The following is a 16414-nucleotide window of genomic DNA, read 5'->3' as shown; positions in this document are numbered from 1 at the left end:
TCTATCGCTTCCCGTATTCGCCACCAGAGGGACCCCCACACTAAAATTTGAGAAAATGTCGTGGACGTTTCTAAAGATGAAAATCGTGGTGATCAGCATTCCCAAGTATCGCGTGCGAGATAAATTGAGACGAATAGACGGAAAATTAGCGTCCGAATAAGTAGAAAAGTATAGCTTGATTTTCTGAACGGCGAACGAAGGTGAAACTTGCGCGAGCCAAAAAAGGCACGCCGTGCGGAGATTTATCTGCTCCGGCGGACGTAGATGGAGCGATCCGCTCCGAGCGTTGGGAAGAAATCGAAATTTATGATCGGTACGTGGCGTGTGTCGTTCCTAAAATCGTTCGCGGTAAACAATGACACACGTACGTGACCGACACTTTGATTATTAGACTCTCGTGTTTATGGTCCATCGATTTGTAGCCCGCAACCGACACCGAAAAGGCTATTTATTTATTTGTAATAAATAAAATTTATTTATTTACAAATTTATTTATAATAAATAAACTCGATGGTCCAGCCCCGAGGTTATTTGGTATTCTTGAAAAAAATAATATTGCAATTTTTAAATTATAAAATTTGGAAGAAAATATGCATCAAATTATTAGTATTTTGTTTCTGATTTCAGACGTGGTTCTTCACTGACCGGGACGATCCATACTTCCAGAATCAAACGAGTGAGTAACAATTTCAACAAATAAATATTGCTTTTCTTTTTTTACAAAATTATAAAAACGACTGACTTAAAAAAAAAAAAAACATGAATACCGCGCGGGGTAACGGTATCGGTGTTCTGGAAACGCTGGAAAAAATATTAATTCATACCTAGTTATTTGACTAATAAGCTGCGAAAGGGTCGAAACGCTCGATCCCACGAGGCGTATTGCTACAGAGAAGCAACGTTCTGTAATTCGCGCGCAAGAGATCGCGCATAATTTTTCTAATAGTGAGAACGTTTAGCCAGTCAGTGGCCCACGATCGTCGTTTCGAGTCGAGAAGATCAGTTCGTTAATTAACGAAGTAATTAAAGCCCGAGCCCGAAAACGTCGCCACGAGGGTGATCCTCGGTGGCGTAGCTTGAAACTTGAAGATTTCGCGACAAGATTCGTCAAGTTTATTCGATCGTTCACACTTCGTTGGCAACAAATTTAAACAAAATTAAACAGTATATTTTAGATAAATTACCTGTAATTAAATCGTACGTCAAGAGGTTAAATAGTCGTTTACGAAAAAATGTTGGCTAACGACAGAGCGAATCGTACCGCTAATCTTCGATTTGATCTCTTTCAACCGTTGGGGACTGATACGTGAGACACTACCACCAAACTAAACAACGGTGAGGAGCAAGGGGAATCGACTACCCATTCCCCGCCCATTTTCCCCACTTGTTAGTTTCTTGGCCCTCGGACTGCGTAACAGTAGGATTTCGAAGTGTAAAGAGAACAGAGAACTATAGCTATAGAATCTTATTACACTATCAAAATTAAAACCGTCTTTGATACAATCAACAGTTGATATTTTCTGGTTATACCTACGCCTTGCTGCAAATATTGTTCTGTCGCATGTTGGAAATTCCGACTCCTCCCCCCTAAACATAGGGCACGACGAGAGGCAAGGTGACCCTAGCGACGAGCGCCAAGCCAGGTCGTAAACCACCCCCGAAGGCCCTCGAAAAGTCTTCGTCAAGAGGGCTGCACGGCGACTTTGGCGAGACCGGGAAAGACACTTCGTTCGGAACGATTAACGGCGACACATTGCCACGTTTTATTGTATTTTAGTATTGTTTCTTACACGCATTTTCTTTCGCGATCGACTTAGCCAATAATAACCAAGAACCTGAAAAGTGGAAGGGATTAGGTGGCACGGGCAGTCAGTCGACTTCCCTCGCCACTCGCGTCTTTTAGCGTGGCGGTAGTGTCTCGAGATCTCGACTCGCAATAGTTCCCTTTCGGTACACCCCCGTTGAAATTGGTGCTGTATAGTATTGTTACGAAACGCTTTAGGACCTACGGTTAAATTCAGGTAAACGATCTGGGTCCGAGTGGCTCTATTAAAAAAGAAACGCAAGTAGGGGAACGTTTATTTCTGTTGTAATACGAGACACGGATAATTACGACGTCGGGGCTTAATGGTTGCCCTCGTTTATGCGATAATTGCCGGCGAAACGAGCGCGTGCGTGTAGGAGCACGGCTACTCTCCTCTCCGGGAGCGGTGTCGGTCGATCATTGCAAAAGTTTCAACCCCGTCTCCGGCGCGGCGGTCGTCCTCGTTGGCCCTTCATACGTGATTCTCGGTTAATGGTCACCGAAACATGCCTCGTCTCGCGCGACTGTATCTGGCGAATTACTCCCAGGAACGTTTTAATGGCCGCGCTTCGGCCGTAAGTTCGAGAGCTTCGAGCCGAAAGCGACGCGTCGTTATTCCGAGACCGAAGCCGCGCGATTAATCGCTCCGCGAGCGTAATTGGATCCGCGCAGAAGCGCCGTTTGCGTTCGATACGATCCGTCGCGTCGGTTGTCGCCGTTCCAGCAGTTCTTTAGCCTCTTCGAGCCTACGGCACAGTTTTAAACCGATCGTAAACGATCGGCACGCGTTACCAATCTTGTCACACGATGTGACTTTCACTGCCTCGTTTCACGCGGTACCATTACACGGGCGTACAGGATTTTTTTAAATGCCCACGATTATTAACGTGTATTTAGAAACAATCGAATTAGATATTTATTCTCAGCCAACGAGCCTAAAAAAAGATGGCGGTTTTGCAACGGTATTAGGAGACAATGATTTTTTTTCTGGAAACGTGCGTACCATTTCCAAGCCGTTTCATCCGCAATGGGATCTCCATAAATGGCGCATACGTTTCCAGCGACTCGGGACGCGGTGCGACCTCGATTAAACTCGAATACCAGGAGGTGTCGGAAACGTTTCGTGTTTGTCAACTTTATCGACTCCCATGATCTGAAATGTAAAAGCGGAATAAGGAAAATTTAAACGTCAGAAAATGCAGAAATTCATAGGCATTACGACGTTACGAAGACATAATTTGGTTGCAATTTTTCACGGGTTACCAAAATTCGACAAATTTTATAAAGTTTCATTTTGTATCGACTCCCATGATCTGAAATGTAAAAGCGGACTAAGGAAAATTTAAACGTCAGAAAATGCAGAAATTCATAGGCATTACGACGTTACGAAGACATAATTTGGTTGCAATTTTTCACGGGTTACCAAAATTCGACAAATTTTATAAAGTTTCATTTTGTATCGACTCCCATGATCTGAAATGTAAAAGCGGACTAAGGAAAATTTAAACGTCAGAAAATGTAGAAATTCATAGGCATTACGACGTTACGAAGACATAATTTGGTTGCAATTTTTCACGGGTTACCAAAATTCGACAAATTTTATAAAGTTTCATTTTGTATCGACTCCCATGATCTGAAATGTAAAAGCGGACTAAGGAAAATTTAAACGTCAGAAAATGCAGAAATTCATAGGCATTACGACGTTACGAAGACATAATTTGGTTGCAATTTTTCACGGGTTACCAAATTTCGACAAATTTTATAAAGTTTCATTTTGTATCGACTCCCATGATCTGAAATGTAAAAGCGGACTAAGGAAAATTTAAACGTCAGAAAATGTAGAAATTCATAGGCATTACGACGTTACGAAGACATAATTTGGTTGCAATTTTTCACGGGTTACCAAAATTCGACAAATTTTATAAAGTTTCATTTTGTATTGACTCCCATGATCTGAAATGTAAAAGCGGAATAAAGAAAATTTAAATGTCAGAAAATGCAGAAATTCATAGGCATTACGACGTGTTACGAAGACATAATTTGGTTGCAATTTTTCACGGGTTATCAAAATTCGACAAATTTTATAAAGTTTCATTTTGTATCGACTCCCATGATCTGAAATGTAAAAGCGGAATAAGGAAAATTTAAACGTCAGAAAATGCAGAAATTCATAGGCATTACGACGTTACGAAGACATAATTTGGTTGCAATTTTTCACGGGTTACCAAATTTCGACAAATTTTATAAAGTTTCATTTTGTATCGACTCTCCACTTTGATTGTGCATATTTACTTTTGGACCGTTCTTTGTTGTACGCAGCGTAGAAAAAGAAACGAATAAATTTCGATTTTATTCGAAATAAAGTTTGTGCGGCTTCGGTGACCTTTAAAGGGTGAAAGGTTGGTAGTTGCGGGCACAATTCCCTGTGTCCACGGCTCGATGATCGACTCGACGATTCGTATTCGTGGCGAGGCGCGCTGGAAGGAGTCGCAATGCCGGTTGTGTTCTTAAATTCGTTTCCCCGTCCATTTCGCGGTTTGGCCAAGCATGATGCACGCCGACAGAATATTCGGCGGATTTCTGCTCGGCAATAATATCGCCGAGCGTGCTGCTGCTGGCATTGTGAGCATACTAACACCACCCTCAGGCACGGATGCAAATTACGAGACGCAAAGACGACCGACTGGTCGGCGAAGAAGCGTCGAGACGCGCACGAAAAATAAAAACAACCCCCTATTCGTTTTTCTATTTGCGTTTTTATACTATTTAAAACGGATATTGGGACAAAGCTCTGGTTTCAAAGTCCAAAGTCGATATTGGACTTCGATTTTATTTTTATTAACCTTTTTTTGGTTTTGGTTTTGGTTTTATTAACCCTTTCTAGTGCAAACGATACTTATTGACAGGTGTCTACGAAATTTTTTAGTTGTTTAATCTCTATAAAAAAATTATTAAAATTATTATAAAATAGGTACTAACAAGGGGACCTTGTCGTGGAAATTGTTTTCGAAAAGGTGGAAGTTATAGTGTACAGGGTGTTCGGCCAACCCTGGGAAAAATTTTAATGCAAGGTTCTAGAGGCCAAAATAGGATGAAAATCAAGAATACCAATTTGTTGATGGAGGCTTCGTTAAAAAGTTATTAACGTTTAAAGTTCCGCCCGTTCTGAATTTTTTTCTCGAAAATGAGCAGGATTTCGGGGGTATGTCTATTCACCAAAAATTATTGTAATTGACCACCGCAACCGAAACTAATTTTGCCAGAACGATTTGAAATTTTTTAATTTTGTCGAAAAATTTCACACCTCGAATTTTTTTCTCGAAAGTGGGTAGGATTTCGAGGGTATGTATAATGACCAAAAATGATTGTAATTGACCCCCGCAACCGAATATAATTTTTTCAGAATTAATTAAAAATTTTTTTTTTCGTCGAAAAATTTAGGCCACCTACCTGTCGATTTTTCTTAAAAATTCCTTTTTCATTTTTAGTAATTTTGTTTGACGTCCTACAGGAAAGTTGTCTAATACTTTGTTGTAGGTACCCATGAGCTCTACTTTAGAAAAAAGTTTCATTGAAATATATTCACAATTGTAGGAGTTATGGCTGTTTGAAAATTGGACCATTTTTATGGGGTTTTTCTAATTTTGCGGGGACAAGGACCAACTTTTCGAATATTTTTGCGATTTGTACATATTCTCTATTAAAATACGCGTAGTTTGCTTTTTTAAACATTAAAGTCGTCCAATCCGTTCAGAAGTTATGACGTTTTAAAGATTCGCATGAAAATTCAGGCAGTCATTTCTGGCCAGAAATTATATTTTCGGTAAGGAATTTTTTTCTTGAAAGTGCGTAGGATTTCGGGGATATATGTAATGACCAAAAGTGATTGTAATTGCCCACTGTAATTAAATATAATTTTTTTTAGAACAATTTGAAAGATTTTTTTTCGCGGGAAAATTTCAGCACCTACCTGATTTTTTTTCTGGAAAGTGGGTAGGATTTCGGGGGTATATAAAATGACCAAAAATTATTGTAATTGACCCTCGCAACCGAAAATAATTTTTCCAGAACGATTTGAAATTTTTTAATGTAATTGTTAATAACTTTTTAACGAAGCCTCCATCAACAAATTGGTATTCTTGATTTTTGTCTTATTTTGGCCTCTAGAATGTCCTATTAAAATTTTTCCCTGAAAATTCCTTCCAAACACCCTGTATACCTCGTATAAAAAACCCTAATAGATTTCTTCTATTCTGTATAAGAATTACTTAAATCTATTTTTGTGAATAGAATGTGGTTCTGCAGACCGCATCAAATTCGAAACACGCCTCGAAAGAATGGCTCCAGCGTCGTAATTTTGCACTATTTTCGAATAAATATTTTTTTTTTAACACTTAATGATATAATTAATAACATTCTTGAATAGTATCGTCCTCTTACTTTTCCATCCATCAAAAAAAAAACACTTTATTTCAGGTTTTTACAGTGGTCTTAACCCTCAAGTCGAAAACCTCATACTACAACTTGCACACGCTCTAAAATCAATTTCCACGACCGCAAGGTCCCCTCGTAAGATAAATGTTAATTTACTTACAACAATCGTGTAGAATCACAATTTCGGTCGACCTGTTAAAGTTTACTAAACTTGTTTCCAAAAGAAAAAAAACAACAACCGGGGAAAAATGGTCGACGATCGGTGAAGGTGAACGTGATTTGGGAAAAGGTTAATTTTAAGTGGAAAATGAGCAGAAATTTTGGTCGACTGTGACCGGGACGGTTTTTAGACGATCCCCAGGTTGGGAAGGGGCCCTCGTGTCGATGACTATCCAGACGGATATTATTCCATGTTTCCCTCGTAACACGTCTGACGCATCAGTTAGCCGCGAAGCAGAAGCGTGGGTGGACGCATGCCAAGAGGGAGGATAATGCCGGCTACGGAAGGACGAAAGAGGAGGGATGAGCACGCGAGCCCTCGGGCACCGTCCGACATTTGACCTCACCACGCGCTCTGCACCGGTTTTCGCCTCCACCTCTAGCGTTTCTACCTGCCTCGAATAATCCACCCTTCGTTTGTCCACCCAGGCACTGCTTGAAGAATATACGTATCGCCTCCGTTCGGTTCTCTCGCGAACCTTACATCCAACCCTCTCTCGCTTTTGTTACTTTTTGCTTTCTTGTGTCGTTTAAATCTTCGAATCCTTCCTCGTTCAACCTCCAAGCGTTTCCGGCCATTTTCTACGTATACCCTAACCAGGGAATTTAGTTTTACTCTTTCTTTACTCGATATCGAGTGTAGTACGATTTGCTCGGCTGGAGTTCCGTCGCCTTAGACAAGAGAACTCGAGTCGCTAAGAGCTCGAGAAACCAGTCTAGGGAATCCGCCGTATCGGAAAGGATTACTATGAGCAAACCGTGTAATTACGAGCAGTTCGAACGGTTAATTGTCGAGTATTGTTGGAGGGCGTAATTGAAACGTTGCGGCAACAAGTAACATCGTGGGAGTGCTTTGGAACAGGTACACACGGTATCGCGATGATCGCCCGGTGTGCTTCTCTCACGAAACACATCGACGGGGCTCCTGAAGGAGCGAGACCCATCGAGACGAATTAATTAAAGCCTCTCTGTAGCGACGACCCGGTAGGATGATTATTAACCTCTTAATTAATTGCACGTCCACCCTCTCACTGATGGAGACCCCTCTCCTCTCTCTGTTTGCTTCCAGACGGCCACATGATCAACACGAAGTGCTCGTCCTCTCACAACAGGCGGGCCCTCTGCTGCAAAATGTCCGTCGAGTTCGACAGGTTCCTCGACAGCGGCCGGAAGTGAGTATAATTCGTCGTTTTACTAGTTTTACCGCGGCGTCGTCGACCGCCACGACCACTCGTCCAGCTAATTAACCCTCAACGAGTAACGCCACGCTCGAATAACTTTGCATTTAAAAAAAAATATCGATTAACTATGTACAGGGCGAGGCACAAATTAGTCCCCAACGATTTTTTCAGTACCTTTCGATGGTTCGACAAAAAGATGTCAATCAGCATTTAACCGACAAGAAATTTCGGTTGCTTAAGTTTGAAAACAAATTGATTGTCGATAAAAAATCAAGGGCACTGTTATATTTTTTGTTGGTGAGATAAACGCTTTATGCACAAAGAAAGACGCGTGCATAGTACTTTTATAAAGCCTAGATGGCACTAATACAATGTCTATTGTATGATAACAGGTGGCGCGATTAGCCCCGTGCTCGAATTTCCATATTCCAACATTTTTAAACGAAATTAGGTATTTTTAACTTCATAGTATCGCAGACGACGTCGAGACAAATTCATTGTCGAGAATTGCCATGAATCGATTGCCAAAGGGGCTGAAAAATCGTGGGTATTTGTACCTAACCTTGTATACAGAGCGTCCAATTGCTTATTTTTGACGATAGAAAACGATGTATCAAAGCAACGGAAAGGACAGTTAAAATCAGTTCGGTATAAAAATCGGATAGATTTATTAGTCTAATCGCGAATAACCGACAGGTGATAAAATCGTGTTATTCAGCCCGTAAGGAGTCCTTGGGGCAATCCGTGTAGTTCATTCAGGGTTACACGCGCGGCTGGTCGTCGTCGAATGCATCGAGCGAGATGTTCGTAAATCGAAATGGACGCAAGCCCGTACCAGAGTTGGGAAAAAATTTAATTCATATAGCAAATGACCAATAAAATCAGCGTACAGTAATTTATTCCTGACGTTTCGTTGCGATATATTTCATTCGATAATCGAAACTCATTTTTCTTTAACCTAAAATTTAATCCAACTCTGGCGCGTGCAAATTATAGAATTTTAATTGGACGTAATATTGCGCCGTATCGGTAAAATTACCATATATAATTATAAATTTGTTAATCAGAGCATTAATTTATTAAATCGTTACGCTGTAGCGATACTTTTTAACACGTTCACTGCCAAATCAAACCCGTACAATGTTCTGCAAAAGTAAAACTTTGATTTTAGACCATCGTAAGCTGCATAACCTAAAATCTGTTTCAGTACTTATTTTCGTAACCTTGTTAAAATTCATAAATTCGATCCAAATTTATTTTTCTCGTCGTCATAACTTGAGAATTAATTTTTCTAATATTATAATGGTAAATCCTGTCACTAATACAAATTATAAATTTGTTAATCAGAGCATTAATTTATTAAATCGTTACGCTGTAGCGATACTTTTTAACACGTTCACTGCCAGATCAAACCCGTACAATGTTCTGCAAAAGTAAAATTTTGATTTTAGACCATCATAAGCTGCATAACCTAAAATCTGTTTCAGTACTTATTTTCGTAACCTTATTAAAATTCATAAATTCGATCCAAATTTATTTTTCTCGTCGTCTTAACTTGAGAATTAATTTTTCTAATATTATAATGGTAAATCCTGTCACTAATACAAATTATAAATTTGTTAATCAGAGCATTAATTTATTAAATCGTTACGCTGTAGCGATACTTTTTAACACGTTCACTGCCAAATCAAACCCGTACAATGTTCTGCAAAAGTAAAACTTTGATTTTAGACCATCGTAAGCTGTATAACCTAAAATCTGTTTCAGTACTTATTTTCGTAACCTTGTTAAAATTCATAAATTCGATCCAAATTTATTTTTCTCGTCGACTTAACTTGAGAATTAATTTTTCTAATATTATAATGGTAAATTCTGTCGCTCATATATGGGTGACGTGGCAGTGAAAGTATTAAATAATTATTTCGAAACATCCCAGTCTCGTATCGAAGAGTGGAGAGATTCACGGAAATCGAGTTCCATCGTGACTACCACTCCCCGGGACGTGGGTCGGTCGTTAATTAAGAATTACTCGGTTAATTAGCCTCGTCACTTTGAATCCCGCGTTGGCGACGCAACAGGTTGAACCGTCGCGATCTTTTTTCGTTGATATCGCGCGGGGAGAAAGGTAGCTATAGTCCAGCCCTGTATATTTTTCAAGATGGCCGAAAAATGCGAATTTATGCAGTAGTCGACTCGCGACTAGGTATTAAATAGCGAGAACAGTTCGTTCCATTGAACGTCCGCACGGAGAATAATTTATCGAGGTCGTTCCACCGAGAATATCGATTCACCGTGAGAGACGGTCCGACGAATTCTTTCGTGATGTTGTTCCACGTTGATTGGTGTACGCTGGCCCCTTTTTCAGCCGCGCGATTCATCGCGTTTAATCGCAGGGATTAATCAACCGTTGTCTCCTCGATGGCAGAACCGCGGCTTGAATCGGAGTGATAAGTGGCTACTTATTATGAAATTGAGAAACAAGAAGTAGTTTCGGTTGGACATTTTTAACGGAATCGATTAGCGTCCAGTTTCTGAAAGGATCACTCGTTATACGGTTCGTGTCATTAGTAGTCTCAGTTTATTCTTTTTCTGTCGTTAATTCAGGGTGTTTCGTGCCCAGGGGCTACGACTGTTTCGAATTGTTTAATTCATCGAGTGAATTTAACACGAATCGCTAATAATGTATAATTCTAACAAATAAAATTATATTGTTAGAAATAATTATAATAAAATAATCGAATTGCGTGAATCGCAATAATTAAAGATAGTTCTCAAAATCGTGATCGTATTACGCAACGAACCCGTATCCCGAATCCGTATACGTAAACAGAAAAGGAAAGAGCTGGCGGTCAAACAGGTCGCTCGTTTAGGCAATCTCGGAACGGTGCACGTGGTATGAACTCGAGCTTTAATCTTCTCGCGGGACAAGTTTATCTGATACGTCGAACTTATCCAGTTTCCTTTTTATCCTTTTCGGACAAGGTGGCCGCGATACCGGTCTTCCACCTGACGGTGCATCGATAATGCCTCCGATATCCAGTCGGATAGACCATCGATCTTCCGGTAAGAGGGACGTATGCCCGTTAGAATCGAACGTTGCTCGTTGAATCTCCATTGGGGAGGCGAACAGTAAACGGAAAGACAACGCGTTAGAGTTTCGTGTGGAACGAATCGATTCGATTCTGATTTTAATTATTGACCAATCGCCGATCGCTGATTTTACAAATTAAAACGCGGACAATACAAAATCACGTTCGATATTTTTCGCATACACAAGAGAAAGTGAGACAGAAAACGAAATTACAGAAACGTTTCTTCTGGCCTGAAATTATATTTTCGGTGAGGAATTTTTTTCTCGAAAATGGTTAGGATTTCGAGGATATGTCTATTGACCAAAAATGATTGCAATTGATCCCTGCAATCAAAAATAATTTTTCCAGGGTGATTTGAAACTTTTCAATTTCGCCGAAAAATTTCATCTACTGCCTGTCAATTTTTCTTAAAAATTCGTTTTTCATTTTTAATAAATTTGTTCGAAGCTGTATGGAAATGTTGTCTGATACTTTTTTGTAGGTATCCATAAGCTCTATTTCAGAAATAAATTTCATTGATATATATTCACTATTGTAGGAGTTATGGTCGTTTGAAAATTGCGTTTTTTTAATTCCTTCCATTGTCACTCACATGTATTTACGCACACACTACAGCTGTCTGCCCATCAGTGCCGGTTTAGTAAATAGTTTCTGTCACTCGATCTTACGTCGATACGCAACACGAGACAAAATGTAAGCAAAGAATTGCGTCTATCGGTTAAAACGCGAAGAGGCGGGTCCATTATCAGCCGCGCGTTATTAAACGCTTCTCTCCGCTGGAAAGGGCGTTCGAGCCGACAGGAAGATTCATATCTCCGCTAATTGTTTGCTTTTCAAGCGGTCCTCGGTGAGCCGTTTGATGTCCTCGCTGGCTAATGCGCCGCGCGCACGCCAAAGCAACAGAGACACAGTTACTCTACAGGCGGAATTTATTTTTTCCAACGTTTTTCAGCCACTTACGACGCCGCTGCGCACGCACGTGTGTTCCAGACCGAAAGACCCTAGCGTGTTCTCGAAATAGAGAGAGTAGAACTCGCGTTTGATGGAGTGGAGTACATGGATAGTTCACTCGAATTCTTTGCGTTTTTTTTTCCTTTTTTTCGAATGATATACAGGCACTCGTAGACTCCGAAAAGACTAAAAAAAAGGTCGACCAGAGACGAGTAAACAGATAAACCGCTCGACGTCTAAAAACTTCTGATGTCTTGCTTGGGTAAGCGAAGCGTTTAGAATGGTCCTACTCGGATTAATTAATTTCAAGCAGCTAATGTCCTTTCGTTGGTTAAGTTCTCATAGTAATCTTGTTTGATAGAAGGAATGAATTTCAACGAGTCCGTCATATTTAGTTTTCCATGCAGTCGAACTATTTGTTGTAATATTTCTCACGAATCCGAAGAGTCTCGATACAATTGATTTTTATTTATATCGAATGTCCAAGGAAAAAGCATGAATTTAGGCCGCCCTCCATTATCGGCATATTAGCTAAAATCCAACATGGTAATGTGTATCTAAATTTACTCTAGTGGCAACCAGGTACCACTTGATTTCGTCCTGGTCCTTAACAGTGATGGTCCATCGACTAGGCAAACTGGCTCCGTCAAAGCGTACGTTCACCGGGGGCTGTTTGCGAACGAGACGTTATTGCCGCGGGTCAGCCATCGAAAATTTCGTGTTTAGATAGGGCGCCACCGATCGTGTCGTCAAAATATTATCTCTGCTAAAGTGGCGCCTAGAAAAACACGTCTAATGGGTCGTCGTCGTTTTCGTCGTCATCGTGGACCAATTACCGAGTTTCGACCGGTGGCGGCGCGTTTTCTTTCCTATTGCGGCTCGACTTTTTCCTTGTTTGCTTTCCCGCCTCTCGAAACCTCCGTTGAAAGCCTCGTCGCCGGTAGCTGAACCGGAGTTACTCAGATCCAAAAACAACGTTCCAAGAAAAAGGTCTGAAAATAATTCTTTCTATTCCACGATCTCTAGATCGCTCGATTCCGGTATTTATTTTTTTTTTTTTTTTTGCCACGATTTGTTGCAATTTTATTGGTCTTGTGAGTGGCGGATGCGGTAACGGTCTCTTCGTAGTCAGATTAACAGCCGCAATTATAGCTCGTTCAGCACGCTGTGCCTCCTTACGTGAAAGAGTGTGGTAGTTGGTCTTTTGATCCCCGTGCTTATCGCGGTTACATCGTGGTACGCTGGTTTACGTGTTTCGTTGCTCGACCGAGTAAACAGTTTAAGTATCCGACGAGGGATTGTTATGGGAAAGAACGTCCAGTGGCTTCCCGGTCGACCGACTCCCAGAGACCGGAAGTCCCGTCGATGGTCCCTGGACGCACGCTTGACTTTCTTCTAACAAGGGGACACAGCTGACTCCTCAGCTATCGATTTTCACCGGCGAATCTACGGTAGTGCAAAAGTATTAAAAAAAAATTCCTCGTTGCGAAGTTTCCACAAAAATACAGGTCGTTCGGCCACACCTGGGAAAAATTTTAATGGAGGATTCTAGAGACCAAAAGAAAACGAAAATCAAGAGTACCAATTTGACGACGGAGGCTTTATTAAAAAGTTATTAACGTTCAAGAGTTGAGGGGTATGTCTATTGACCAAAAATGATTGTATTTGACCCCTTCAACTAAAAATAATTTTTTTAGGACGATTTGAAATTTTTGAATTTAATTGTTAATAACTTTTTAATGGAGCCTCCATCAACAAATTGGTATTCTTGATTTTCGTCTTATTTTGGCCTCTAGAATCCCCCATTAAAATTTTTCTCAGGAGTGGCTGAACACCCTGTATATGAAAATTTATAAAACAAAGTTTGATTAACAAAAATGTGCACCCCTTCCGAGTGTCTAAACTGTAGGAAAATCCAGAGGCATATTCCATTAATTTCCGTAGTCGAGCGCGCTCGAACAGGTTCGAACAGGTTCGAACACACTCCGCCATTCGAGCTTCCATAGAAAAGCTTTTGGCGACCAGAGGGGGACACTCGGTCAGTGGAACGCTCGGTCCTCGCTATGGATAGTCGGGCTATTTTTCTCCTCGGTAACGAAATACGCGTGCTTTCGGATGGCCAATCGAAGCTACTCTCCACGAGACTCCTCCGAGTGGCGGTTGCACGTGCACGAGGGGAATCCTTTTGTGCGCTTTCAGAAAAGTCTCATAATACCGGCGCGAGGCCAAGACGAGCGAACAGGAGACTAAAAAAGGATAGCCAGAAAGGACGAAGCACGAGGGACGCTCTGGACCGATACCCAGTGGCCCGGAATTCATTCGTAGCGTGCCAAAAATGATTTACCGATTTTCGCTGCTGGCTATGGGCGTCGGAAAATATTTGGCGAGCCATTTTTTTTTTATTACAATCGTGTATATTCAATGCATCGTTTAATGAAACTCTTCGTTCCCTACGGAAAAGTTTAGTTTAGTTTTTTAATTATAATAAAGTAATATATTTAATACGCCTTGGGTTATACAGTTTGGACTATTCGCTGGAGCGTTTACATCTAGGCATTTATGACTGAGAGGTGTCACGATTAGTCTGAATTACAACAGATATTATCAAAATGCTAAATAGACGTTTTTTTTCACATACACGAAGCGTAATGTCCTTTTCTCAAGTGTTTAAATCTGGTTCAGAATTGAATAGTTTGTAAAACGTTACGTGAAAATTCAATATTACGAATATTAAGAAAAAGTACGTAATTTATTTGTCGGCTGAGCGGCGTTTTATGGTTGGCGTGCAGTGAACTTTTTAAAGCGTATTTAGCAGCGAAACCGGTGTATAATTTTCGTCACGTTACGAATAAATTCTGGCCCTGCTGTGCGTCGGTGCGTCGCGAGGACGATGAGCCGGTGTGGAATTAACGAGGAAGGATGGGTAGGGGAAGGGCCAGCTGGCCCAGGAGGAGACGATTCAATCTCCTTTCTTTGCCTTCTCCTTTCGACGCGAAGCCATTGGAGAAAGAAGAAGGGCTGGCAGGGGGCAGAAAGGGAGTGTCTCGAATGTCGCATATGCGGGCTCGTTCTCCTTTCGGCTCTATTCGCCCTCTTTCGGATCCTCTTCCTCTTGTTCGCGAACCCTTCTCGTCCGTTCTTTCCTCTTTTTTTTTTCTCCCTTCGTCTTCGTCTTCAACCCCTTTCGGTATCCACGTTGTTCCGGGGATGAAGAGACGCCCCGTGCACAATTTATCGGACCGTGGAAACTTTTATTCGCTATTCGACAACTTTGCTGCAAATGATTTCTTGGCTCTTGGCGAACGACGCGATATATTTGTCTTTCGAGACGCTCTGTAGTCGATTTATAGGATTACAACCAGCGAGAGTATTTTTTTTTTTTATCGGATAAACTAGTCTATTCGATCTGTAAACTTTAGTTGCAGCGAGTGAATTGGACTACGGCCTTACGTATTTAACGCTAGACTTATTACAATACTTAGCATTAGACAGCGGATGTTTATGCATTTGTGGGTGTTGAATATTTAGTTGATAAATAAATACAACAGAGTTTCGATCTAAGATACATATATTTAATTAAGATATAATAAGTTTTACAAGACGGAAATGCTGTTCATAGTTTAACGGTTTTCTGCTAATTGAGCTTGAGGTTCGGAAAAAGCCGAGACGTTCCAAGGGTGCCATAAATGAGTGTCCTCCTCAGGTAATACTTACAAGGGGAGGTCACGACCTGTCAACCTGGGATTTGAACGAAATTTGGCAGAGTTGTAGGGGCTGGTGTCCAAACGCAATCTGTAAAATACTAGACGTTTATGGCCAGCCGTTTGTTTAAAAAATGGCTGTTAAGTGTAAAGTTTCGAAGTCGTCGGATCGACGTTTTTTTTTTTAAAATTGTAGGTCTCAACGAGTGGAACACAAAAGTCCAATACATTTTTGCCGTAACATCAATAGTTTAAACAAAAATTGCATATGTACCGTGTAGTTTGACCGTGCTTTCAACAGCCATGGCAGCCGTAGAGTTAGCATCGAGGAATTCGGCCCAGAAAACTGGAGTTCGGTCCCCGGAATTTTAGAGCATTTTGTTTTGATCGTTTTTTCGCTTATTTTTGAATTTTTATTTATTTTTAATTTCAATTTTTAATATTATGAAAAAAGTTGGCTGTTACAAATAAATAAAATACTGTTATGGTTATAAATGTTTATTTTCACACATATTTACATCTCACGTATAAATAAATACAAAAATTAGATAAGTATTTCATACGAGTTTTTTGTATGTTTTCCACACGAGCTAAAAAATAAAAAATGCTGTACAGAACAAGCATTTATAACATGCCCTTGCTGTATGAAACCATTTTGTTTTTCTTGTTTTCGTGATAAAAATCATACAATGCCTTGTGAAACTCGTATGAAATACTTATCTAATTTTTGTATTTATTTATACGTGAGATGTAAATATGTGTGAAAATAAACATTTATAACCATAACAGTATTTTATTTATTTGTAACAGCCAACTTTTTTCATAATATTAAAAATTGAAATTAAAAATAAATAAAAATTCAAAAATAAGCGAAAAAACGAACAAAACAAAATGCTCTAAAATTCCGGGGACCGAACTCCAGTTTTCCGGGCCGAATTCCTCGATGCTAACTCTACGGCTGCCATGGCTGTTGAAAGCACGGTCAAACTACACGGTACATATGCAATTTTTGTTTCGTTACGAAAAACTTAA

General features: G+C 40.3%; 1 protein-coding gene across 1 annotated transcript in view; it reads left to right on the top strand.

Moving 5' to 3' along the window:
* The window catches only part of Fng (Fringe glycosyltransferase), a 115021-nt gene that overhangs the window by 7873 nt on the left and 90734 nt on the right, over positions 1–16414 (top strand). The window contains exons 3-4 of the mRNA XM_076778789.1: positions 628–676; positions 7527–7629. Coding sequence (XP_076634904.1) covers positions 628–676; positions 7527–7629 — 152 coding nt within the window. The remainder of the gene's footprint in view (positions 1–627; positions 677–7526; positions 7630–16414) is intronic.

Source organism: Colletes latitarsis, chromosome 11, assembly GCF_051014445.1.
Source record: "Colletes latitarsis isolate SP2378_abdomen chromosome 11, iyColLati1, whole genome shotgun sequence".
In the NCBI taxonomy this organism is placed as follows: Eukaryota; Metazoa; Arthropoda; class Insecta; order Hymenoptera; family Colletidae; genus Colletes; species Colletes latitarsis.
Note: the sequence above shows the minus strand (reverse complement) of the source record. Positions and strands in the feature narration are given on the sequence as shown.